The sequence below is a fragment of the Callorhinchus milii genome, unplaced genomic scaffold (genome assembly GCF_018977255.1).
Source record: "Callorhinchus milii isolate IMCB2004 unplaced genomic scaffold, IMCB_Cmil_1.0 Scaffold11, whole genome shotgun sequence".
In the NCBI taxonomy this organism is placed as follows: Eukaryota; Metazoa; Chordata; class Chondrichthyes; order Chimaeriformes; family Callorhinchidae; genus Callorhinchus; species Callorhinchus milii.
In genome coordinates, this window is record NW_024704752.1 from 14833182 (window position 1) to 14860234 (window position 27053).

Below are 27053 nucleotides of genomic sequence, written 5' to 3' on the forward strand. Positions count from 1 at the left end.
TCAGTTATTTATTAAATCTAAGAGGCTGACAGCTTTCTCACAGTTATTATGATCAGACTGAACAGCACAGACACTCCAAGAACAGCAGCGATTACAATGGCAGTGATTGCTCCTGGGCCCAGCGATCCTGCAAAACAAAGACCAGCAGATCATCATAATGCAACTACAAGTGTTAGAGAGCTGACGGACTCCAATGGGGATGTTTATAATTCACACATGGTTACAAGGCCACAGGTTGGGATCTTTATCTGGATGTAAGCAACAGTTGTCACAGCCAGCAGTTATTGCCCTTTTAAATTGTTTCCAAGATAATAGACATATTTAGAATAATTCAAAAGATTATTATACATGTATAGGATTGAATGTTTTACAATTTGTGAGCAATATCGGTTTTAGCCCTGAAAATACCTGTAAGCCTGATAGGGCAATTCAGAACAGAAACACATTGCAAAGTGTTTCAAAAGCAACAAGTGTACTGTATTACAACTTGGAAGTGTTGTGGTGTCTGACACTCAGCAATGAGATAAATTAACATGTTTGGTACAGCAACACCACCAAACCAGGATGCTGGGAGAACTTGCTGCTCCGCAAATTAGTGTCACAAAATCTCTTATTAATAGCTGAACTACCAGAACATACAGATAAGTTTAATATGTCATCCACAGCACAGAATTCCCCAAACTGCAGTATTCCCTCAGTGCTGCATTGAAATGTTTGCCTAGATTAGTTTTGGGATTAAATTCAAAACCTTCTGTTATGGGGATGAAACTAACTGTCAAACTAACCCCCATTATAATTCATTATAAAATTTAACTGTATTGTGTCCCCATTTTACCTTTCTCCACTGGTTCCGACTCTTCCGCGAAATAGCCGTCGTCTGAAGTCAACGAAGTATCCTCCACAGAAGCTTCCGGTGTGACCGTCTCTGCCACTCCTCCCCCCGAGGACATTTCCAAGCTTTCGCTGGGTGAAGTCAGAACAAGATTACCTTGGACTTCAGATGTGAGACCTGCACACAACAGAACAATGAACATTGCCATTAAAACCATCCACTTTGCAATCCATTCCATTTTAAAAATGCCATATCTCAGGGTGGTCCGACCTTTTGGCTGTTGCAGGCCTGATTCCCTCTCGGGTCTATCTCAACATTTGTAGTTGCTCTGAATGCTTCAACAATTTGCTGGAGGGAAACTACAGCAACTACAGCGCAGTTTGCTTTTTTTTTTGAAAAAAATCTTTATTGAAACACAAATCATTTAAAGAGTAATAAATCAATTTCCTGGTGACAAGCAACTAAAATTGCAGTGAGAAATTTAACTCACAGGCAGGGGCTCTTAGAAATATAGAAACTTAGAAATCTACAGTGCATGTTGGTCATCGAGTTTGCAATTCAGTCCCTCCGGCCCACCTTAGCCCCATTCTGCTTCAAGCCCCTTCCTTTCACAGGCCTGTCGACTTCTCTCTCGAAAGCTGTGGCAAACTTCATCTCCATCAACTAACTCATGTCGAGAGGACGTCTCAGAGCACTGCACAGGATTTACTGCAAAGTACTTTGTAGTGAATGGGGCAGCCAATGTGTGCATAGCAATGTCCCGCAAATAGCCCTGAAGTGAAGGAATATTTTAATTGGGGTATTGTAGGCCAGGGCACAGGGAAACTCTTTTCATTTTTAAAATAGTGCATAAAGGCGTAACACTAATGCTAATTCTCACATTTGATGGAGTGCCTTATCAAATAAAAGGTCTTAAAAGCGCTTCATGGTTTTCTGTCAAGTGCAGTGACTGTGTATTTGTAAGTGAATACAGCAGCAATTTTGAAAAAAAGCAAAACTGCGGGAAACTTTTAGTCAGCATGACAGATCCTTAAAGTCAATAATACACTGAGTGCTGGAAGGAAAAATCTGATGGAATACAAATCTGTCTTGTCTTTGTAAAGAGTTGTGAAGGCCAATGAGGAGGGAGTTTCCATAATCGAGCCTTGATGGGACGAATGCGTGGGTGAGGCAGTGGCGGAGTCTGGCAATGTTGCGGAGGTGGTGGTAGGCAGTGCTGGCCATGGCACGGATGTGGGGGAGAAAGGACAGTTCAGGGTCAAACAAGATACCCAGGTACCTGACTGGCTCAGTGAGGTTGAGTGTGCAGCCGTGGAGGCTGATGCTGCCAGCGCCCAAGGTCGGAGGAGCTGGCGCGAGCCAATCAGGAGGACCTCGGCCGTGCTTGAGTTGGAGAAAGTTGTCCCTCGTTCAGGACTTGATGTCGGACAGGCAGTTGGTCAGGACCTCAGTAGTCCTGGAGTTGAGGGTGGAGGCAGAGATAGAATTGGGTGTCATCCGCATACATGTGGAAATTTACCCCATGTCTGTGGATGATATCATCAAGGGGGAGCATGTAGAGGGTGAAGAGGAGGGGACCGAGGACAGAGCCCTGAGGAACGCCACAAGAGACGTTGCGGAGGCTGGAAGAGAAGCCATTTGCAGAGATGAAGTGGAAGCGGTGTGAAAGGTAGGACCTGAACCAGTCAAGGAGGTTGAGGTGGGAGGAGAATTGAGTGGTCCACAGTATCAAAGGCGATGGAGAGGTCGAGCAGGACGAGGAGGCACAGGGACCCCTGGTCACACATAGTCAGGATGTCATTTGAGACATTGACAGAGCAGTTTCTGTGCTGTGGGCAGTATGGAGGGGCTGATGGAGGGACGAGAGGAAAGAGCAAAGCTTGGAGGTGACGGCTCTCTCAAGGACCTTAGACAGAATAAGAAAATTAAATCTCAAAGAGAGTTTAGAAGGAACTGTGCAGAAGGTGGTGCAATTGTGATACTCTCTGGCAGAAGCTATGTTTGAATCAGAAAGCATGAACATATTTAAAAGGAAACTCGATGCATATATACGAAAGAAGGGAAGGGGAGAGGGGCTTATTGAAGGGGTGGAGGTTCGCATTAAATATAAAAGCCAATACAGACTAATGGCCCATTTTCAGGGTAATAAAGAGAAAGAGGTGAGTGCCCCATATATTACACTGTGGATTGATTGCTAACTTTTGTTCATATATTGCTAATTGATTGATAACTTTTGTTCATTTCATGCAATTTCATTCTATTTTTAAGTGCTGTGACAAACATTCTTGAACTCTACATATTTCACAACTATATTCTGGTTATCAGACTTTGAAACCACAGAATATTGCAGAATATTTTTAAAATGGAAGCGGAAATCAAACCCACACCTTCAGCTGCTGTCCTCATCCTCCCTCAAAGTGATTTTATCTGAGTTGGCTTTATAACTAGTAACATTTTATACTGCATTTCATCTCTGTACTATGCTTGAACTAACAGCAGAATCTGTTTTTTCCAAAACTCTTTTTAGCTCCAAAAACATGTAATAATATTATATTGCATTTAATATAGTGCCTTATCACATGATTGAGACATCTCAAAGCTCTTCACAGAACATTCAGTAAAGTGTTTTTTAAAAAGTGAATTGACTGTACATTTTTTGGGTGAAAAGATTAAAAAGTGTAATGGTATTTAAAGCTTCCGGAGATTTGTGGAGCATTTGTAATCTTTTACACAGTTCTCAGCAGTTGATTCAGGGGATTTCGAAGAAAAATACCATGCAATTGGCCTCTCTAATGTCGCAATCTAGCTATTTAGGCAACGTTTTCAATTAAATTTAAACAAAAATGCAGGGTGGCACTGCTAGTGTAGTTATATGCCTTATTTCAGACATTGCTTGAGAATGGCATGAAGCTGGATGGTATAAAAATACTAAACTAAATTTCTTCGGATTTGAGTTTGCTATCAAATTTAGGTAAGTATATTGTCATGTACTATAACTCCTGTTGTAAGAAGATTCAGTTTGTGGTGATAAAAACTATCAATTCAATTGCATGATATTTTTCACACCCAAAATGTACACTTTATTTTCTCAGATTGTTATGAAATGCAGTGCAGGAAATTATTTTAAAATGTATACTGGAAGAAGAAAAATAAGCTTGTTGTAGCACAACTGCAATGGAGTTTCACAAGAAATTAGCCAACAAGGAAAAAAAAATTAGACAACTTTTTTTCACACTTGCAGATGCTGGTCACTGTGGAATAAATGACACTGCACAATTACATTTTTATCTTTTTATAATCACCGCTATCCTCTGCTTACATGCAATGAATCCTCACCAGTTCCCTTGAACACTTACTCTATTAGGACTGAGCAGAGATGAACTGAAACTTCAAGCTTTGAAACCCCAACTTAGAAACATAGAAACAGGAATAAGCTATTCAACCCCTCAAGCCTGTTCCGTCATTTTATAAGATCATGGCTGATCTGTACCTGCCATTGCCTCATAAACCTTAATACCCTGACCTAATTTGCCGTAATCTCTCCTAACGCTCTGTTCTCCTTCACTTTTAGATCATCCTCAAGTGAAGTGCAGGAAAAGTTAATTTCATAATTGCATGATTTCGCAATTTCAACAACAACAACTTGGATTTATATAGCGCCCTCCACCCATAACGGCGTCTCAGATCGCTTTACAGCAACGGATCCTGGGACCGAGCCGGGGGGGGGGGGAGGGGGAGGTGACCAAAGGTGCGGTCGAAAAGAAAGGTCTTCAGCAGAGACCTGAAAATGGGAATGGAGGGAGTGAAACCAAAGGAGTGAGGAAGGCAGTTCCAGAGCCTTGGGGCATAGTGGCTGAAGAGTGCAGTCTTGGATGCTGATGCTGTCAGCGCCTGAGGTGCGGAGACGCTAACGTGAGCCAATCAGGAGGGCCTCAGTTTTGCGCACGTTGAGCTGAAGAAAGTTGTCTCTCGTCCAGGACTCGATGTCGGACAGGCAGCTGTCAGGACATCGGTGGTCGTGGAGTTGAGGGTAGAGGAGGAAGGGTAGAGTTGGGTGTCATCCGCATACATGTGGAAGTTAACCCCATGTCTGCGGATGATGCCACCGAGGGGGAGCATATAGAGGGTGAAGAGGAGGGGACCGAGGACAGAGCCTTAAGGGACACCGCACGAGACGGTTCGGGGGTGGAGGAAAAGTAATTTGTGGAGACAAAGTGGAGACGTTGTGAGAGGTACGACCTAAACCACTCAAGGATAGGGCCTTGAAGGTTGAGGTGGGAGGACAAGCGGTGGAGGAGGATAGAGTGGTCGACCGTATCGAATGCTGCCGATAGGTCGAGGAGGACGAGGAGGCAGAGGGAGCCCTGGTCACAGCTGGTCAGGATATCGTTGGTGACCTTGACCAGGGCAGTTTCTGTGCTATGGGCAGCACGGAAACCCAACTGAAGGGGTTCGAATAGTGAATGGTTGGAGAGGAAAGAGCGCAGCTGGGAGGCGACAACTCGTTCCAGGACCTTGGACAGGAAGGGGAGGTTGGAGATGGGCCGGTAGCTTGATAGCTGCGACGCATCAAGGGAGGGTTTTTTTAAGGTGGGAGTGATGGTGGCAGTTTTTAAGGGAATGGGAATAGAGCCAGAGGAGAGGGACAGGTTGACGATGTCTGTGATATGTGGGGCAAGGAGGTGGAGCTGGGAGATAAGGAGTGGAGTGGGGATGGGGTCAAGGGAGCAGGTGGTGGGTTTAAGGGATAGGATGAGTTTGGTGACAGAGGGTGGGGAAACGGGTACGAAGGTGTGTAGGGGAGGATGGGTAGGAGTCGGAGTGTGGGAGGGAAGGGGTGGGTGGTGGGTGGATGTTGGAGGGGAAGTGACCGCGGAGCGAATTCCCTTGATCTTGGATTCAAGGAAATCCAGCATCTCCTCGCAGTGAAGGTTGGAGGAGATGACCTGCGCGGGGTGGCGGGGGGACGGAGGAGTTGGGATGTGGTAGAGAACAGTAGCCTGGGGTTGTCCTTCGCCTCCAGGATTATCCTGGAGTAGAATGACGATTTGGCCGAGGCTAGAGTGGAGCGGTAGATTTTGAGGAGGTCCAGCCAGATTTGTCGGTGGACCGTTAGGCCAGATTTGACCAGGTGCGTTCAGCGGCCCGCACCTGGCTCTTCAGTGAGCGGAGGTGGGTGGTGAACCAGGGGGAGGAGCGAGAGTAGGAGACAGTACGGGAGGTGATAGGGGCAAGAGTGTCGAGTGTGGAGGAGAGGGTGTTGTGGAGGAGGGTGAGAGCAGAAGAGGGGTCGGTGAGGGTTAAGGGCCAGCGGGAGAGGAGTTCAGAGGACTCCAAGGCAGAGGTTAGGGATTGAGGGGGTAACTTCTTCCAGGGGCGGTAGAAGATGGTGGTGGGTCTGGTGGAGGTGGGGAGGGGGGTGGAGGTGGTGAAGGAGATGAAGTGGTGGTCGGAGACGGCCTTGTCGGTAATGGTGACATCCGAGACACTGAGGCCCCGGGTGATCACCAAGTTGAGTGGGTGGCTGTGACTGTGAGTGGGGGAGTTGATGTGGAGGGAGAGGTTGAGCGAGGAGAGCAGGGAAGAGAAATCTGAGGAGATTGAGCAGGAGGTGGTGAAGTGCAGGTTGAAGTCGTCCAGGATGATGAGGCGATCAGAGCAGAGGCAGAGAGATGTAAGAAGTGTTGAGATATCAGAGATAAAGGTGGGAGAGGTTTTAGGGGGCCGGTAGAGGAGGAGGATTTTAAGTGAGAGGAAGGAGGGGTGGGAGAGGGTGAGGTGCTCAAAAGAGGGGAAAGAGCCAGAGGAGTAGGGGGATAGAGCAAGTGGTGTCCTTGAGATAAGGGCATCACCACCGCCACGGCGGTTGGGGTGAGGGATGTGGTGGGAGGTATAGCCTGGGTGGTGTGGCCTCCTTGAGAGGGAAGGTGTCACCTGGGGTGAGCCACGTTTCCGTTAAGGTCATGATATCAACGTTCTCATCAAGGATGAGGATACAAGAGTGAGGATCTTGAAATCGATGCAAGTGCTCAGACTCAGCATGAAATATCTTGGTAAAAATCCAGACAGGCTGCCCCCAGAATCTTGCAGCTGGTATATGTCTGTTGCTTGATATAGTATCATTGAAACAATATGCATTGCTATCCCTCTATAAGAACACCAACCATCAAGTAACTGGGCATCGTTCAGTCATTACCTGGGCCAATAGAAAATTGCCGAAATATTTGCCAAAAACTGGGGGAAATTTTGCCGGGCGTTGGGATCTTTGCCAGATTTCGCAGAAAATTGCTGGGGGCTGGTTGGTGCTATTGGGGTACATTTTACTGCCAACCTACATTTTCTTCAGTTTATTGAAAAAAACTAAACATGAGGATTTAATAATAATAATCCTTGCATTTGATATAGCGTCTTACCATGTCTTCGAACCATCTCAAAGCACTTCACAGGATGTACTGTAAAGTGTAGTGACTGTATGTTTTGTGGGCAAAACGCTGCAGCCAATTACTAATTAACAGCCAAATAACAGATTAGATTGTTGCAAAACATTTTTATGAATTTCTTCTTTAACAAAAACTGGGTGCCCCATTTGTGTGCGTGTGTGTGTGTGTTAGGGATGGGGGGGAGACACCAGCGCAGGCCCAAAGGACCTGGAGATCTGCCAAAAAAGACACTCGGGACCAGTGTCCTGACTGTGGCACTACAGGAGTTCACCACCTCCTGCTTCTCAGAGCCCAGCACAACACACAGACATGGAGACAGAGACGCAGAGAGAAACGCACATGCGGACACACACCCAGACACAGGCAGAGAAACACACACTCACAGAGACTCTAAAACATACAGAGGAGTGAAAAACTCCATCGTTTAGCGGATTTATTGGGACGTGCTCCCAACGTGAAAGCCACTATACAAATGTAATCTTGTTGTTTATGATGGAGGACGCTGTTTATAATGGATTCCGAGGAAAAATTGCGACCGCACTTCTCCATTGGCTCAGGGACTCTGTTAATCTGGCGATCAGCTGTTGACAAATTGACTCACAAAGAGCTGTAGCACCATCTGTTCTCAGTTACGTGTAATGACACTGAACAGCAAGCACAGTACTGTTCAAGGAACAAAGATTGGGAAGCAGATCACTGTGGATTAGCACTGGGCTACTGCAGGGCCATTTCAGACACACCAACTGAAGACAGGTTTAGTTAAAGTTTAACCGGGCAGATGATTAGTTCAATAGGAAGGCAGACACGATGATAAGAGTAATGTTCAATTTGCTGTAAGTGCAATATATGCACAACCGAGACCCAGAAAACAACAAACAATCCATCCTACTTGGTTCATTTTGATCAGCAGCACAAAAAGGGCATAAACTGGTTTAACAGTTCTGAAGAAAAACTGTTGCTAGTTAAAAAAAACAAAGTGATAATTCTTTAAGGATTACCTAATCCACCTAATTTCTACAGAGGCCAGGCATCGTGAAAAATGAACACGTCTTCTGTGGATCCTAAAGTTTTTTTTATATAGATACGCCTGTCTTTATGTCAAGATAAAGAAAGGTCAGTGAGTGCATGAAACTTTATACTGAAGCCTTATTCTTGAATCATCATGGGTTAGAAGAGGACAAAATAGTAGTGTCTGGCATGGGATTTGTTTACCTTTTTTTATATATTTTGCGTAGAAATTTTAAACCTAATTTGGCTACCCGTTTGTTTACTCCAACTGTTGGATCTTGAAGGAACGTTTCTGTGACAAAGGCGGATCTGTAAGACATCCTGCTAAAGGTTGCCTAACATCTCAAAGTTAGATTCCTCAGTGCAGAATGGAAACCTCAACATATTTCACACACCCACAGCAGCCAAGAGACGGATATCTAAAGAACAGGCTTTCAGTTCTCCTGTTTTGAAGTCAATGTAACACATCATGTCTGGACGAGTCTTAAGACTTAAGACTAATCAAAGGTTTGCTTTAACCCACTGAAGATTAGCCCACGACTAGAATATAATAAAACGATTGCATTGTGCAGATCATTATCTGATCAGTAATGTTTCCCTTAGCTCTTCACTCTCAATTTATTCTCTCTCTATCAAGGGGACGATAAGCCCTAGTCCTGATGGTAGAGTACATTTTAAAGTTTTTTATTTACAATAATTCTCCTGGTAACTGGTAATTGCAAACTGAGCATCTGAAATTCTAAATAGAAGATGCTTTCTTTTTTAAATTAGTTGTTGAAAACTAAATGGAGACTGACTGCCTCATTCACAAACATTGCTGCCATAAAACAGGATACAGCTTACACAGATCATTTATTGCTTTTGTCTACATAACTGTTAAGTTTCAAAGCACTTTGACCCTACAATATGCTTATACAAATGCAAGGCATTATTTTTTTTTCCATCTTCCACTCTGGAAAAAGTCCCAATATATGTGTGGATTCCATAATCTGGCTTTTATGCAGTAGGTTTGGCTACAAAGCCTTGAATAGCTGAGCCAAAACTCACTGTTAAAGCTAAATGTGAATAATAATCATTTAAGTGAGCTAATGGAGGATGAGTAGCACCTAGATTAGTACCCCTGAGAAATGGCCTTCAGAAGAGTAGAAGATTGGCTAAAAATAAACTCTTATATCAGACGTGTCTCATGGTAATGACCCAAAACATACAATCTCGGATGATACAGAAGCCACAAGGGCGAAACTGAGGAGGCAGCGGGTGGAAAGAATCTGGCTTGGCCATCACAAGGCGATGGAGCAACATAAAATAGGCACCTGTAAGCAGTTCTACAAATCTCATTTTATCTGCAGATTGAAGATTCTGTTGTTCCTCTTTGTATTAATGTGTTTATGTCCTCAACAAGTCCATGCTTCAGAGAGCTTCTAAAAGGAGACAATTTTACAGGAGCACCCACCAACTTAGAAACTCTCTACAATAAAGGACAATGATTTCTGGCAGATATGGGCTGCACATAAAGTTTTAGGAATTTTGGAATATATTTATATTTAACAAATATTTGCTTTAAGACTGTAAAATGTTAGCCCACACTATATTTAAAATACAATAATGTTGATGTTCAGAAAGTTCACTTCATATTAATGGACACTATATTATTGCAAGTTTACAATCACACCCAATAGCGATTTTGAAAGAGTGCCATATATTGGCAGAAACATTAACTAAACAAATCCACAGCAATCAGCATTTGTCGGAAATAAAATAAATGATTCTGGTAATACCCACTCCAAACTGAAATGGCAACTGAATATTCTTTCTGATCCCGATCGGCCTGTTGTGGATTTTCAACATTTCTGATTGTATTTCAGATGTCCAGTGCTCTCAGTTTTTCTTTTTATTCGAACTACATCGAGAAATTATTCTCAGTTTTAAAACTTAAGAGGCTACAGCACTTTAATTTGTTTCACAATTGGTTTTAGTCCTCCCAACAATTGCATTCTGACTACAAGAAAAACAATACCACTCTCTAGAGGTGAAAAAATGCACAGCAGCATGGATTTGTTATGAATAATACTTAATTTTTTTAGTGTCTTCCACATTGGGAGAACGTCCCAAAGTGCTTCACAGAATATTCTGTGAAGTGCAATGACGAGTGTTTTTGTGGGTGTAATGCAGCAGCCAGTTTACACACAGCAATGACCCATAAACAGGCAGGAAGTGAATGATCAATCTTTTTTCACCCAAAACGTAGCAGAAAATGGGTTTGGGTCATTTCCTTACAAAAGTGCCTAGGAGCAATTAAAAAAAAAAGTTTTGCTCCTTTTAAGCCATAGACTTTAAACCAAGGTGTTGTCTGCCTGTTCAGCTGGGGTTAAAGATCCCATGGCTCTATTCGAAAAGAGAATAGAGTTTCTCCAAACTTCAAACAGAAGAGGCACCTTGAGACGTCCTCTCGACGTGATAGGTGCTATTCAAATGTAATTTGTTATTCTTGTTGTTTTTCTCATTGTATTGGCGAACAATCCTCCAAATAAAATTATTTATGGAACATTGCTGTCCAAAATTGTGCCTCCGGGGCTGCCTATACATACCGTCACTCCATTTTACAGTAAATCCTGTGAAGCACTTTTGAGACATCCTTCTGATGTGATACAGCACTATACCATATGCAAGGATTATTATTATAAATTGGCAACAAAAAGTACACCAGTTTGAATGTTATGTCAACAGCACAATGATACAGCTCGGTGTAACATTTATTGAAACATTACTTTGCACCTTTATTTTTAAAAACTTATTTGTTGCCTTGCATCCGACATCAGTGGCTTCAAAATTCACCAGTAAGTAACTGACTAATTTAAAGTAATTGACTAATTTAAAGTAATTGACTGATTTTAAATTAAGCAATTAATCATATTAAAAACAGATTTAAATATACTATTGGATCAAGCTTATTTAGTAGCTGTTAAAACTTTTATACTGCACATTTAGATTTCTGCCTCCAAAGTTAGTCATCCACATATGAATATCTAAAACCACACACACAGAAAAATCTAGTTTACATCAGCTGCTTCCACATTTATTTTTCTTGTTTTTCTCTGGGTTCCAGGTGCATTCTCCGGTAGAAAACACGGTGTGGAAAAATTACTTTTTTGCACCTTGCATACACCTTCTCCTTTCCTTTAACCGAACTGTAAACTTTTGCGTAAAAGTTTTCTAAATGTTTTTACGTCAAGTTAATTTCAGCAGAACATACAAACGTGAATCACTGTAAAGCCGGTTTCATTACATATACATTAGAACAAATGATGACTCACTTAAGTATCTGGAATCCCCTCAGTTAATTTTTACATTTGAAACAGGTCATCTTACCTGCTAATGCTACAAGAACAGTGGCTCCTAATATCGCCCATGGAAGCGAGCTCCAACCTCTGCACTGAGCCATTTTGTTTCTAAAAGTGTCTGAAAGTATCTCAAGTCTTAAATAAGTGGGGGTGGGTGGGGGAGTGCCGAAGGAGTCTAGGAGAGGTTGAGTCCTGAACACAGAGCTTTCTGTACTGTACCAAAAAAGAGCAAGCATTTAACCTAGCAGCCCCAGCTGGACCAACACCTACTTCCCACATACCAGACAAATATGTTGCTGTATTAAATTAAAGGAAATGATTCCATGCTATTTGGAGGATTTCCCAGCCAGAATTTTCTATCCTGTGAAGTAGAGTAACAGGAGGTTTTTAGATTGTTCAGGTGATCGTCAGAATCGTCAAAATGTGACTAAGGCAGCTCATCAGGGCAGACCACAGAATTACTTCGCTATAAGCTCTGCTCACAAATCTCCAGTCGGTGGTGAAGTTTTGTATCTCGGTGCGACTCGTCTTCCTTTAAATTACATTTCACTTTGGGGGTAAGACAGAAGTGTAAAACTTCTCACAATACATGTATGAGTGGAATGCTTTATAACGAGTCACCGTTTATCAATCAAGAGTACCTTAGCCCTTAAATCCCCTTTCCATGAGTATGCCAATCTGTGGAAGAGCTGGGTGTCGCATTCTATTCTAAAGACATTGGTAAGTCAGTTGTTTACCTTACCCAAAGGGCGAAATGGAGGGGTACAATCAGAACCAGGAGAATTTTGGCTGATTTTCTCATTCTCCCCAGGCCAGCGACGCTGAGCTCAACTGTAATACTGCCCCAGATAAGAGACACCAGGGACCTTGGACCTTCAGTCTGTATAGTCCAGTTCTCTACTAAGCAGTCTTCAACAACCAAGTCTGAACCATTGAGGCAACTATGAATGTAGCTCAGATCACCCAGTTCCTCAAGCGAAAGACACTTTGTACGTAATGGGCGACTTCAATCAAGGTAAAGCAGAGCAAGACAGGAAAGTGCATTCATAAACAAGACAAAGTTACATTGAAAAAAAAGTGGAGTAGAAGGGAAAAAATTACAAAAAGATTCAAAATTTTACATTTTGGGTTAAAGGATTAAGTAAAAGCAATTTCTCAGACTAACGTATGGATATTAAATCACTAGTGTTGAAGCGTTCTATATTTTTAATTGCAGGTATGAGACTGAAGGATATTAAACAATTTTATTTTATAAGGAATTCATGAATACCTCGAACTACAATACGGTACATTCAATGATTCTGATTTTAGGTATGACCTTGGTCAACCACTAACATTTTTAAAATATGTCAACCAGAGGTATTATGAATTACTGCTGCCGCAGCCCACAGCTCTGAAGGTTCCAGTCCACCAGTCGGTAAGCATTTTACCACAGATCCGATAATGTTTGCTTTTAACTGGTACACACTGAGACAGATGTAACAGTGCAGTGGAATGTTCTTCAGACTTTGCAAAATTCTGCCACATATGCCAGAAAAAATATCCATGGCTACTTCTACACTGAAGCCTCGAAGATAGCTCTGAATTGATCAGTGCTCATTTATTATTACATTTATAATCTAGATTTCTGAGAAATTAAATCAAAGAGGCCAAATGCTCTCCACAGAGAGAATTCCATTTTATATCAGCAGTGACTGAGTGTTGTCATTCACTGTAAAGGGCACTAAACAAAAAGCACATCTAAATGCATTCATGAATTTGAAGATCTAACTCAATTACCTTATAACTATTACCATGAATTCTGTTTTGTGTCCAGCACAACAACAAAAAAACTAAGCATGGATAGAAACCCTGATTGTTTTGTTTTTAAATCCACTGTACATTTTAGTTGGTTAATGTTTTATTATTTTAAGATGCTGTTCTGACTTTAAGGCCTTTTATAATGTTCAATAATGACTGTTCCACACACAAATCTGGGGTAACGTAGTAATAGAAGCATGGGAAGATTTTTAATTTTTTTTAAAAAAAGGCAACAGTTTTACAACAATTAAAGTGAACATAAATCTCCAATCTAAAATCTCTTTATAATCTCCATTAATTCATATATTAGTTCTAATTCCCTGAGGCTATTGCAATTACTTGCGTGAAGCAGCTATCAAACAATTGAATAGTTTATACCTGGTGTTTGGTGGAAGTTAAGGGATAGTTATACAATGAAATAATTTAACACATAAAATACAGCAGCTTGGCTAAAACAAAAATCTCATTAAAATATTTTCTTGCATTCAATTTTCATATAGGCTAAAAGATATTCAGTGCATAATCCAGCCCAAAATATATAAACTAATTCACTTTCTGACCCTCCCCTTTACATCCAATTGGATATCTCCATGCTTAACCACACTATCACCACACCAGAGGGCAACCTCGTGCACCAAGAATTAAGCAGGAGTCGTTTCTCAGGAGCAAAACACGATGGATTGAAAAATTGGAAGCTTCTCATTCAGTTTTAGAATTTTTATTCCCTATTTCTTCTAAGCACTGAGGGTTGGTTCTCAAACCATGCAGATTAAGCCTCATAGACAATGATACAGTTGTACAAATTATACCTTGGTAGAAAGGCGTCTGTAGAATTAGGGAATTTGATCTCAGGGTTATAACGATGGATTATTTATTCTTTTTGTAAGATGGGTTGGAACTGCATTAGGTTATGATGTAGAATCTCGTATGGACGTTAGGGAAACAGAAACACACCACTCTGTTGTGTAATCATCATTTTGCCAGCACAGTGAATTCCTGATGTCACCTATACCCTGTTTCACAAGGCATTATTAACCTACAGGCAGACTTATCCAGAGGAAGGCAGGCTCATTAGCATGATAATTCATATTTGCTTCAAGAGAGACTTGGAAACAAGCCACTTCTTTCCTGAGTCATGGAAAATCATGGTGAAAAGTCAGTGTAGAACAGACAGGATAAAATCATATTACAACACATCAACAATATCCAACATTCAAAATGAAAAGAATATTCAATATATTACCAGAAAATTAAAAAACCCAAACATTGTACTCTCAGAATTCATTGGTTTATTTTGATGCAACGTATTTACACATTTTTGTTTCTTGTTGAAAATACCAATCTACGATTGTAAATTCACAATACGTGAATTAACTATTCACAAAGAGACCCCAAAGAGCAGGGAATGGTCGTTTCCTGTCTTATAGTTTGGCTTGAACAAATAATCAGTTCTGATATAGTACAACCTGTATTTTTCAGATTCAATTGGAATCTCAACTCAACCTTCCCGTCTACCCCTTCTCCCCCCATTTTACATAGCAGTTGTACAAGAAACCCCAAACTAGCCAGTGCCTCTGTGTCAACTTCTCTGTTCTTCTGCAATCGAGTCAAAACTATGTACAAGTCTGCAGCAGTCTGTGTTTATTGAACATATTTGAAAAGCTGGTCTGGGTTCTTTATGATCAGTACACCTTTCTTTCCCCTATGCCCTAAGGATGTAAATTACAAATTGTCAAAAAAAATCACTTTGTCAAAACAATCTTAACATGTTTTTATCATTAAAAAAATTACTATGTTATCCAATTTATGGTACAACTAAATGTGGATAAAACTCTCAATTTTGCCTGCCAAGTATTGTAATGCTTGAATAATGATTTCCATCAAAAGAAATGGCAATGGCTCATTTGAGTATTTCTGTACCAGAACACATTTAAATCATTCAGCAATTCAACTGAAACAACAATTGAAAGGAAAAAAAAAGTTCCCTTGAATTTTTAAACCATAAAACTGATTAGTCTCATAAACTTCACTCCTGCTCCAAGGTGAAAATTTGGCAGTAGGCTGTCTAATTACAAATTAGCAGTTAAACAATATTTTCTGTTTGGATGAAGATTTAGTATTAAATTTACATGAATAGGAAACTATGCATTAGGATTGAAAGCCCAACGGGAGGAATGCGTTTGGAACATTTGGTTCTATACTTCGATCAGGTATGCATATACCTGGAAGTGATTGTACAATAAAGTCTTCAATGGTTTTGATGGCACTATCATCATGTTTAAACAATCAGCATTGTTGAAACTGTTTGAGCCAACAAGGTACATTTCTATACAGTCTCAGTAAATGTAAGTGAACTAATGTCATAAGTTCACTTTCATCTCAAGTTCATAAGCTTTGTAAATAAGTAGAACGGTTGACTCCAGTGATGCAATGCTTTTCACATTGTTTTAAAGCAATCCGCTTGTCTCCAGAATAAGACTCACCTTCGGACAGTACATACATGATCCATTTCTACAAAAGCAAATGTAAAATTTCGGGGGGGGGGGGGGTGTTTGTTGTTTGGGAAGTTCATACCTCTTGTGAAATATTTAACCATTTTAATCGAAACTCACATAAATATTGCCTGTACTTCAATCCAAAAGAAATCACCATTAGAACATTATGGTATCTTAACACTTAGGTTTTAGTGTTAAAGGGGCAATAAACATAAAAGTTCAACAGTTACATAGCATTAATCCACTATTATGTAAAAAAAAGACAAATAGTTGGACACCACAGCTGCCATAATGAGGTGTGCAGATGGATGTTAACAATGCAGACATTATAATACATGGGAGATACTTGAAAACCACCATACACATTTATTCTAGGATTGTGTGTGTGTGTGTGGGGAGGGATGGGGGGAGGGGGGGGGGAGTTGAAAGAAATCATTTGACTTGAGATACAAAATATTTTTGGATTTGAATTTGTCTTTAATTAAATCATTTGACTTAAGATATGAAATTAAGTTACCTCTTAATGGGCGAAATGCAAAGACAACCAATGCATACTCCAATTAGGTAGAACAATTGGGGTCATTATTTGCGTTCCATAATTTTAAATACAAAAAATAGTGACTGACAGCCACTTTGTTAGCCAGCCAAATAAAAGGATAAAACAACAGAATTTAATAGCTATGTGATGTATTTTCCTTATGTAGTAATACCAGAGTTTTGCAGTGATTTTTGCTGCACTTTTGCAGATACTAATCATAATGCCTTTCATAAGGAGCTGCAAACACTTTCATCTGCCTGGAACAAGTAAACATTCATAAAGTGTATAGGTGCATATAAAGCATAAAAAAGGGTCAGAAGATGGTATGTATGGAAGTTGTAACTCAGGTAGGGATCAGAGTTAATTTTCCTCTCCCACTCCATCACCATTGAGTTACCAACCTCAGCTAAGCCAACCATCAGGGGTAAAAGGATCAGTCTGCCCTTGTGCACCTCCCCGTAGCTGGGTCAATAGCAGTAATGGTTGAAGCCCAAAGCAGAAAACCAACTCATCCTCCCTTGATATTTAGCCTAGTGACAGCAGAAAGAGTGATGGGAATAGTTTATTACGAGGGAAAACCAAGACCAAGTTATTCTCCCCAAATCCTCATCTTAAAAAAAGATTTGATTAACAGAGCAAATTTAGAAACAATTAAAATGAACATTGCCTAGAAAACAGGAACACAATACAGGAAGCGACAAAGTAGAATCCACTGTATTTTCTTTACTTCAGAGTGGACTCTAGAGAAATGTTCTGTGCATAATAATGATTTTCTTTTTAATATTTATCATTACGTTTTCATACAGATTCTAATTTTGGAAAAAAAAGCGATTCAAAAAACATGTTTCTCAGAAACTAAAAAAAGTCCTTCAGTCACCAAAGGGTCAATTACCCAAGTTCCCTATGAATGGGAAACATCTGTACATCTAAATACAAGTAAGCTGCATTTCAATGCTTTGTTAAATAAACTGTTGATGTGCAGTGGCTGCAGCATTTTGTTGTCTAAGCAGAGTTCTCAGCTTTGTAAAAACTGACTTTGATTAGGCCAAAATGTGCTAAAAAGATTTGATTTTCAACAATTTTAAAACACAACCTACACAAGTCGCCAAGTGGGGTATAGCTCCTTTAAAAGAGAAAGTATCCTTGGCCTAGACAAACAGATTTAGCAGTCAGTATTGGAAAATCTCAGTCACGTCTCCAATCACACACTGCACCCTTCATTCAGCAACCTTACATGACTGGAGGAATGAATGCCTTCATTTTCCGATCGAGAAATACACAACCAATAGTTCATTGGTTAACCTGAAGATATTAGGAAGGTTGCAGTGTGCTGAATACTTCAAATATATTACTTAAAAAGACTGGACAATGCCAAAGTTGTAAGTCCACAATTTGTTTAAAGGGGCTAAGGCAGACTGGATGCTCTCCTATGCAAAAAACTGTGCATAGATAATCTTACAATTTCCGAGCTGTCTTTAATACATTTCAGTACGTTTTCAACACAACTGTATTATTGAATCAGCTTATAAATGCATTAATGACAGGATTGTTCAGAAATGTGCAACCAAAGAAAAGATGTTAATGTGACCAACATCGAAACGTCTCGTTAATCATGTATTCTGAATAACAGCCAATACAAACAAAATCAATGTTTAAGTGACACAGTACCAGATTTAACAGCAGTATGAAAGTTATTCTTTGGAAAGGTAAAATGGGATTCTAAGCATGCAAGCTATTGCAGAGGGTCTTTGAAGTGACTGCTTTGTACTTGAAACATGATCGCACGAAGGAGTGAAGGGGCCGTAGCAAGTGTGCTGAGGTATCAAAGACAGACGTGAACTCAAGGTAATAAGTTAGATTTTTAATTAACTGATATTGGTTGGTGCATTCAGAATTCATGATTAACATTTTTTTTAATTACTCAAATTTGCTTCAGTAGTCGTCAAGTGTCTCAATCTCTCCCATGTTTAGCCGTTCTGATGAAGCATTTACAGAGAAACCTGTAGAAGGAAGAATGGAACAAGTTTAATGGTGAATACATTTTTAAATTGTCCTTTCATGGACTCAGTGATCTCTCTCGTTAGTATCCTATCTCATGCAAACAGAAATAATAAGCTTTGTATTTGATAATAGTGCTTATAATGTCCAAAAGGAATGGGGATCTTTTTCTGTACGTATAATTTAAAAACAAACTGTTCTTTATTAGGGAAACCCATTTGAACATACAACTTCATATAAATCCAGCTTTGAGAAACTGATCAAGATTGCTTATTCACTCGTGTGAGTATAAATGCTAAGTTTTCCTTAATACATTATAATAATAATCCTTGCATTTGATATAGCACTTTTCACATCTTTTAGACGTCTCAAAGCGCTTCGCAGAATAGACTGTAAAGTGAATTGACTGTATATTTGAGGGCGAAATGCGGCAGCCAATTGGGCACAGCAATGTCCCACAAACAGTTTGAAGTGACCAATTTATTATTTTTATTTTCTTGAGGGATTATTATCAGGCGTGTAGAGTAAGGAAACTTGCCCAAGGTTTCACCCTGCTGGGAATCGAACCCAGGTTCCCGCTTGCAAAGCGAGTGCTCTAACCACTGAGCTACAGGACTCCATGGGACTTATACATCATAACTAAAATACAAAGAAATTGGTGAGGACGTCAACTATTCATTTTAATTTTGTTTGTTTTTTTAAAAAGGGTGAATGATTGCCTGGGTCATCAGTAATTTTAAATGAATGTTACAATCACAATTATTTAATCCCATTTCAGCATCATACTCAATTTAAATAATGATAGATTCTGAATTGTAGTATTTAACTAGTAAGACGTTCAGAAGCCTGATCCAATAGTTTAAGATCTAACTGCAGTATTTTGTTCAGATCTTCGTGGTACAATTCTGGTGATAATTCTACTTTCACCTCACTCCTCGCTCTGGCCTCTTTCACATCCTACGTCCCCTCCACCTTTGATGGCCATTCTTCAACCACTACATCCCGAGTCTCAGGAACCCTCTGCTTCAAACACTCCACCCTGCCCCCTTGTTGTCAGTGTTCAGATCACACCTAAACACCTTCCTCTTTGATCCTACCTACAGTGACCTCCCCTCTCTCCCTGGCTCACCATCATACTCCACCACTGCTAAGCACTCTGAGACTCTAGCCTGCACAAAGGGAGCTACATAAATGCTAGCAGACAAGCTAAGAATAGCAGCATATTTTATGTGACGAATTTGCAATTTTATTGTGATATAGTACTGAACACTAACCCAAAATGCTGGGATCAGCAGGGATCATTTTCTGTTTTTTCTTCTTCTTCCCAGACTGCACAGTTTCAAAATTAGACTGTTGCGTTCTACTATGATTTGATGGAAAGATGGACTGCAGACTGGTTTGACCCATGGCCCAAGCTGAATCCTATAGCACACAAATAAGTGATAGCAAGAAGCATTAAAATATGGAAACCATTAATACACTTTAACATTGCTTATATTTTACACATAATTTAGGGGGATTATTCCGCAATAACTCAGATTTCATTGCATTTCCTTTCAAGTCAGGCAAGTTTAATTTAGATTTACATTGTCACTTCTTCCACGAGCTTATTGAATTAATCACTCAACATCTTCTCCTATGAGGCCCAGTGATTTTTCCTTTTTCCTCAATTAAAAAATATATTGGGAGTGGAAAATTACAGGATGAATGTGTTGCATAATACTTTATTTTTAACATTTCAATTATATCCACTGCAAGGAATAGAAAGGAAAAACTAATAAAGTGAAACAGATGGGGCACATTTTCACTTTCTGCTAATGAATTTTTTTTTAAAACGGAAAATACTGAATTTGTCATATTCAAGTTCATTCTATGTTAAGAAGTTAAAATTTGCAATGCAAATTACTGAAGCAACACGGTGCTTATCAAAATAACTAAATATTCTGAAATTTATAGTCACTCACATTATTATCTTAAAATTTTTAATAACAGGAGCACAAATAGAATTAATTAAACACTGATTTGGGTTTATAAACGTTTATCAAAATGATGGTTATTTCATAGCTTAGCAGAAGAGGAGCTCAACAAAAGCACAGTGCTATTCAATGCCAAATCATCTCTCAATGGAAAGAGTAGATTGAACATATTCATTCAGAAACTGAACAATGCAAAGAGGAACACTTAGCACACACAAACCTGCTGCTGCCTTTGCTGTGAATGTTGCTGCTGCTGATTGGTTTTCTGATTGGCACGTCGTTCTAGAAACTGCTTTGCAAATTCTTTTGTTTCAGGAGTCTCACCAAGGTATGCTCGGACATAATCGTGAACCTCGTAAGGCGAGTCCACTTCTTTCAAAAAAGACACAAACGTGGGAACTGAAAAAGAGATAAAGAACGAAAAACAAAGTTTGAGCAGACTCCCTTTGGAAACCGAGATACATTCGCAGATTTTGTATACTACATACCGTCTAAATTGTTAGCCGTGTTGAGAACATGTAACATCTGCTCACACCACAAGGTAAATCCATCCTGTGCTTTGTTAACTCCCTGGAACAGTTTCATAAGTTTCTCTTCCTCCTCAATTTTTTTATTCTGTTTGGCTTGAACTCCATATGACTTTCTGAATGAAAAAGTTCAACTTTAATATAATTTTCCAGAAAGAATTTAAAAAATATTAAAAAAAGTATTTCTCTTACCCTGCGTTGGAATTGCTCTTGCTGCTTTTAGAGGTTTGGTTTCGTGTTGGAGGCCCCACCTCCTTGACAGCTTCATCCCAGAATCCCATATTAGAATTCTTGTTATCCGGTGCACCCCAAACACTGCTCATGTCCGTGGCCCACTGGTTGGTAGAACTGGTATTCACTGATCCCCATACAGATGTGGCGTTGCTAACTGGCAAACTAGAATGCTAAAATAGAAAAGGCAGAACAAACACAGAATAAATCAAATCTTTAATAACTTAGTATTGACAAATAGTGAAAAGGGGGATACGAAACACAGAACAATTCCGATTTACATCCTATTAACATTTCCTTGTTAATTGCCATTTGCAGTATAGAATTGATATCAGGTTAAAATAACAAAAATATGACAACTCTTGTACAAATACCACTTTGGTTTACATCTCAGTGCTTTGCGTCATCATTTTTGAGTAGTCATTTCTGATTGATTGTTATAATTTGCCTGTCAAGTAGAGGCTGGAGAGCAGATGAGTATTGCTTTACCTAGTCTGATAGTCACCATCTAACAGAATATAGTCCAACCACCACCTCTCCCCACAAAAAACACTGGCAACATTTCCCAGTTCAATCGACAAACAGGACTGTAACCAATTCAATGCAGTTACCAAGAAAAGCGGTAGATACGCCAAATAGTTCATTATGAGTCTAAAAGTCGACAGATTAAACACTCTTGGAATAAGTAATTTGGTCAATCTTTCAAACCATTCTCCTGTCAAGCATCTGCTTCCACTGACTTCAATCCAATCACTTCCCCGGAGAGGGACCAAGAAAGGGAATTTATATTGATCCTTTATTAACTTTGGGCCATTGTGTACATCAGTTACATTGTTCAAGAAAAACCTTTTGTTGAAGGGTTCTAATGCCCAGTGGCAGCTCAGGATAAGGTGAATTCAGAGGTGAAGGCAGAATTCATAAAAGGGTAATAATCCTTCGCATTTGACAGGTGATTAATGTTAAAGACATTCACAGATTAATCGATCTAGTTTGATATGAAAGCATTCAACAAAGGGGAATAAATTATGGTGGTTTTTATTATTAAACATTGCTAATTTAGCAACATTTGTTAAGTAGGAGCTTTATACTGTGGATATATTGAGCTACTTCATAGTGGATAGTTAAATTATTATATTGTAATGCATACAAAGAATGTTGAATGCAGTGGAAAATACACTTTGAAAGTATAAATCTGCACTAATGATTCAGTGGAGTCATACAGTCTCTAACCCCAGGGATCATCAGTCATCATTTCACTGTAATTGCTTTAAATGAGCTCAGTCAGGTTGCACCAAATCTCCCTCTGGCAGTGTGGGTTTTTTAAAAAAAAATCTTTTTACCTTTCACTAGATTTGAATCAATTCACTAAGAAAACAAGTTTTACACATTTAAAGAAGTTAATTGTGACACAGCATCTTGAGACATCCTCCTGATGTGAAAGGTGCTATACAAATGTAATTTTGTTGTTGCTGATCTTAACTGTGAAGTGATTCAGTTGAACAACTCCAATGTGCTGTTCCTTCTACTGAGCCACACTCTTGGCAGCACCTACCTGGTTCCTTTCTGCTCCTACTCTCTTAGTTGTAGATTCCTCTCTTTTCATCACTGTGTTGTTCTTGAAGTTAGTTTCTTCATGACTGCCAGAGAGATTCAGCTTTGCTGCTACAGACTTTCAAGAGGTGATGGAAAGAGAGGGGGACAATGTTATCAGAAGGATTAGACTGACATTTTTGTATTTAATTTTTTAAATGGCTTTTGCTACTTTGCACAATTCTATAAATGTTTAACGCAGTGTACACCAACTCTGCTGGTACATTACTTACTGTTTTGGTCTGTGTCTTGTTCTGCTGCTGTTTTTGCATTTGCCGAGCTTCTTCTTGCTGGATTTCCAAGAGCGATTTGGTAGCCACTGGAGTTTTGGGGATATTTCCCCAGCCTGGCAGTTTCTGCTGCTGATGATGTTGCTGTTGCAAGACTTTCATCAGTTCTTGCTGCTGCCGTCGCTGCTATTGGCGTAAAGCAACACATTACTGAGAGATTGCCAGTTTTACAAGAGTCCAATAGAAATAGTTTTTCTGAATGTTATACTTAGACAATGAGGTTGGTATTTAGGGTACCCATGTGAGCATCAAGCATTCCCCAGGTCAGGTACATCACAAGCACATGGAATGTAAAATATCTTTTTTTCTGCCTAAACAAATCCCTGAGCCCTTCATAAGAGCACCCACTTATATATTATATATATTTATAAAAACTTTGCGCCACCACAAGATCCCTTATATATTTACTCAATAGAAATGTCAATTTGATGTCAAGATGACGTGCTGCAGCCCATTTCCATCAGAAATGAGTTTGCCGACGCATAAGATTACAGCCATCAGCCAGTCGCCCACAAAATACAGTCAATCCACTTTACAGTAAATCATGTGAAGTGCTTTTGAGATGTCTCAACGACATGAGACATAAAATGCAAGGATTTTTTTTATGATTATCACACAAAATGTGATCAACTGACTGAAAGGAAACCTTCAAATTGTACCTACCACCTTTAAAGTTGTTAATCTCGGCTATGCCATTGGGGTGAGGTGCAAAGCACAGATGAGGATATAAGGGAATGAAGAGAGTGCAACTCACATACATCAATGTTTAATACAATCTGGTAGATTTCAAATCAATTAGATATTGCAGGAATCTATAAAATTGACAAATTGTCTGGCTATCACAAAGTTTATAGAAACATATTGTCTTACCTCTTCTCGTAACTGCCTTTCCCTTTCCTCCTCCAGTTTTTGTATCTCAGCTAGTGATAGGGTACCCTGTATCTGAGGTGAAACAGGTGCTGCTTGCTGTCCCCATGTTGAAGAGGAAGGAAGCTGAAGAGAAATGGGGCTAAATTAGGTTTAAAAAAAAGAATTTCTGAGTAGCATATTAACAGTTCAGGTTCTGGACTGGTGAATCTAATTTTCGATCAATTTTAATAGTATTCATAGATTTTATAATTGGAGATCTGTGAGCTGTTACTGGGGACCATTACTCCATCAATAATATTCTCCAAAATTAATAGCTTTTTTTTAAAAACTTTGTTTCATAATCTGGAAGTACCTTTAAAGTCACATATAACTGGTACCAGGAGAATGAGAAGGGAGTGTATTTTCAAAAGGAGGATCAGAAAGAGGAAGAGGTGGGACACAATTCAATAATGACCTGGCTTTGGCCTGTCATGGAAATAATGGAGAATACTCCACAAATATGATGATCCAAATACATATGGTGCAGTAGAAGTTTAGCATTAATGCACCAAGAATAGTGCCTACAAATCCCCAGTAACTACACTTTACACTAAAACCTGTGAAGTGCTTTAAGACTTTAGAAAACACGACACTAGAATAAATTGGTTTTCAAGTTATTAACTGGGTAACTAACAATACTAGTCAAAATATTTCACAGCATTGGACAGTCAGTATTGGTGTCGGTCACAAGAACACTTGTTTACCCAAAACGAATACAATGGAACCGATTTGGGTCTGATTCATCAAGATATTTTTGTTTTCAACCGTAAACAATATCCTCATCACAAATCAATGAACTAAGATAATTAACACTGGCAATAGAGAAAGGCAGTGCAAAGTTACAGATATAAATAATCCAAGAACATGTAGCTTATGCATACTTTTCCCAAACTCAGATAATGCGTCACATTATATAAGAACAGGCTAGTATTTAATTTGTGGTGACATTCACACATTAAGTGTGGAAACCATGAATTCAGATTTTTCTTCTTAAAACGTGGTTCAGCTCAAACATAAGTTTCTGGTATTAATTGTATTTGTATGGGAGAATAATGTGGGCACCAGTCAGATGCTGTAAAAAAAACATGAAGGGGAAAAAAAAGGCTCCTTCTGGAGAGTTGACAGCATAGCAAAAGAGCTAGATATGAAGCAATTTATTGGAAGTTACTAAAATGGCCTCAAAACATTTGTAGTTTTCTGGTTAGTTATGTCAACCATCTAAAGATAATAAAACTGCAAAGATAAGTAAGGTACCATCCAAATGCAACACTCTGCTAGAAACCAGTAATATCCTTTTCACCTATTTCTTTATTCTAGATCGGGGGTTTAAAGTCCAGTATTTCCTCATTTAGTAGCAGACAGATCAATGAAGTCATGAAAATGATAAAACGTCGCCCCATAACATTTGTGAAAAACTGCAGTTTCATAAGAGAGTAGGTAATGCTTTTAACAACTGTTGACCCAGATGGACAAAGAGTAGCTGCCATTTTATGAGTGGCTATGTAGACAAATCAAAGAAGTTCCTCATACCGGAATAATATATGCAGATTTAATCAAATAGTAAAATAAAGTTGAATACAGTAAACAATTTAATTGATGCATGGCAAACATTTAGATCAGTACTTTAAAATAATTTACTTTTATAAAAATTTCACTCCTACAAAGCAGCACGCTATAAATCGAAATGTCTATTAGTTATTCAAAAAAGAAAGTCAATTTCAGTCACCAATTCATAATTTTTATTTTGCTGTTGAATTTACAACCGCATTTTACCCCGCAACCCCAGGATACGCCTGTCTATTCTTACCTTCATTTGTGCTAGTTGTTGCTGCTGTTGATGTTGCTGTAGCCTTCTTAGTGCCTCCTGTTGTCTCTGTCTTATAACCTCCTGTCTCTGCAGCTGCTCCTTCTGACGTTCGATCTCTTTTCGTTTCCGCTCCTCTTCCTCTAAACGAAGCCGAGTTTCCTCCAATCGCAGTCGGTTTTCTTCGTCTATCCGTCGCCTAGCTTCTTCCTCCTCCAGCACCCAACGTGCTGCCTCTTCTTCCTTGTGCCTGCGCTCTTCCTCCTTACATAAAGGTCAAAAGTTGAAGTTTAAAAATGGCTTTTCATAGAATATTACCGCACAGAAGGGAGGCCATTCAACTCATCGTGCCTGTGCTTTTGAGTAATATTTACACATCAAAATAGATATGTATGAGTCAGACTACCCTTCTTATTTATGACAGTAAATATTTTAAAATGCTTAAATAATTCTCAACATTTGACTAATTTCATCTGGTGGACTGTTAGCCTGGGAGAAGTTCCTTTCTCTTTTCGTATAGTGCCATGGGATCTTTAATGCCTACCTAAACAGGCAGATGGGACCTGGGTTTAACATCTTATCCAAAGGATGGCACCTCCAATAATGTAGCATATCCGCAGCACTGCTTTAGAGTGTCAACACAGACCACAAGTTCAAAGTCTTGATGTGGAGCTTAAACCTACAACCTCAGGATTTAGAAATGAATGCTTCCAACTGAGCCAGGCGCCACACAAATAATAATAATCCTTGCATTTCATAGCACCTTATCATGTCATCGAGGTGTCTCAAAGGGTAAACTGTAGTGGAGTGCAAATAGGAATAAAAGCATCTATTCTCCAAAGTTTTTTGTCTTCACCCGTTTCAATGCTGATACCTGTTTTCGAAGCATCTCCTCCCTTTGGCGTCTCTCTTCCTCTTCTCTCCGCCTCTCTTCATGCCGTCGGAGGGCCTCTTCCTGTTGTTGCCTCTCTTCTTCTTCCCTTTGTCGACGCAGAGCTGCTTCCTGCTCTCTCTGGCGTCGAAGTGCTTCTTCCTAAATTTGGGTAAATACATAAAATTCCTGCCTTTGGTGTCCCCAAATAAAACGTAGGCTCTCATTTGGAATCCAAACTATTTTACATCAATAAGGACATACCTTTCTTTGATATAAACATGCACAGTTTTCACTTACTGCACGTAAATTAATTTAATACTTTCCTCTCCTCAACAACAACAAAAGTGCAGCAGAAGATATCCCTAAGTAAAAACCTGCAGGTAAAATATAAGCACTTACA

General features: G+C 39.6%; 2 protein-coding genes across 9 annotated transcripts in view; both read right to left on the reverse strand.

Annotated features, from left to right (window-relative positions):
- On the reverse strand, positions 1 to 11810 carry snorc (secondary ossification center associated regulator of chondrocyte maturation). The gene is made up of 3 exons (XM_007887651.2): positions 11650 to 11810; positions 836 to 1009; positions 1 to 127 (listed from the first exon to the last, which is right to left on the reverse strand). Exons 1-3 carry the CDS (start codon positions 11720 to 11722, stop codon positions 18 to 20), a joined length of 357 nt encoding a protein of 118 aa, XP_007885842.1. The 5' UTR covers positions 11723 to 11810; the 3' UTR covers positions 1 to 17.
- A 2883-nt stretch (positions 11811 to 14693) lies between these two features.
- gigyf2 (GRB10 interacting GYF protein 2) overlaps positions 14694 to 27053 on the reverse strand; it is a 42291-nt gene continuing 29931 nt past the window's right edge. For 6 of the 8 annotated variants that reach the window (XM_007887670.2, XM_007887711.2, XM_007887702.2 and 3 more), the window contains 10 exons: positions 26654 to 26812; positions 25783 to 26043; positions 23937 to 24059; positions 23010 to 23192; positions 22739 to 22855; positions 21148 to 21359; positions 20917 to 21071; positions 20649 to 20827; positions 19727 to 19874; positions 14694 to 18454 (listed from right to left, as the gene is read on the reverse strand). In XM_007887670.2, coding sequence (XP_007885861.2) covers positions 18387 to 18454; positions 19727 to 19874; positions 20649 to 20827; positions 20917 to 21071; positions 21148 to 21359; positions 22739 to 22855; positions 23010 to 23192; positions 23937 to 24059; positions 25783 to 26043; positions 26654 to 26812 — 1605 coding nt within the window. In that variant the 3' untranslated portion in view covers positions 14694 to 18386. The remainder of the gene's footprint in view (positions 18455 to 19726; positions 19875 to 20648; positions 20828 to 20916; positions 21072 to 21147; positions 21360 to 22738; positions 22856 to 23009; positions 23193 to 23936; positions 24060 to 25782; positions 26044 to 26653; positions 26813 to 27053) is intronic. The other 2 variants (XM_042339394.1, XM_007887694.2) reach the window with 1 other exon arrangement.

What these genes read in the sequence shown, in the direction of transcription:
- snorc (XM_007887651.2), bottom strand. Translation starts at nt 11,722, where the DNA reads ATGGCTCAGTGCAGAGGTTGGAGCTCGCTTCCATGGGCGATATTAGGA. An exon ending in TGTTCTTGTAGCATTAGCAG is followed by an intron (nt 1,010 to 11,649) that starts GTAAGATGACCT and finishes TGTTGTGTGCAG; the next exon opens with GTCTCACATCTGAAGTCCAA. An exon ending in GTCGGAACCAGTGGAGAAAG is followed by an intron (nt 128 to 835) that starts GTAAAATGGGGA and finishes TTTGTTTTGCAG; the next exon opens with GATCGCTGGGCCCAGGAGCA.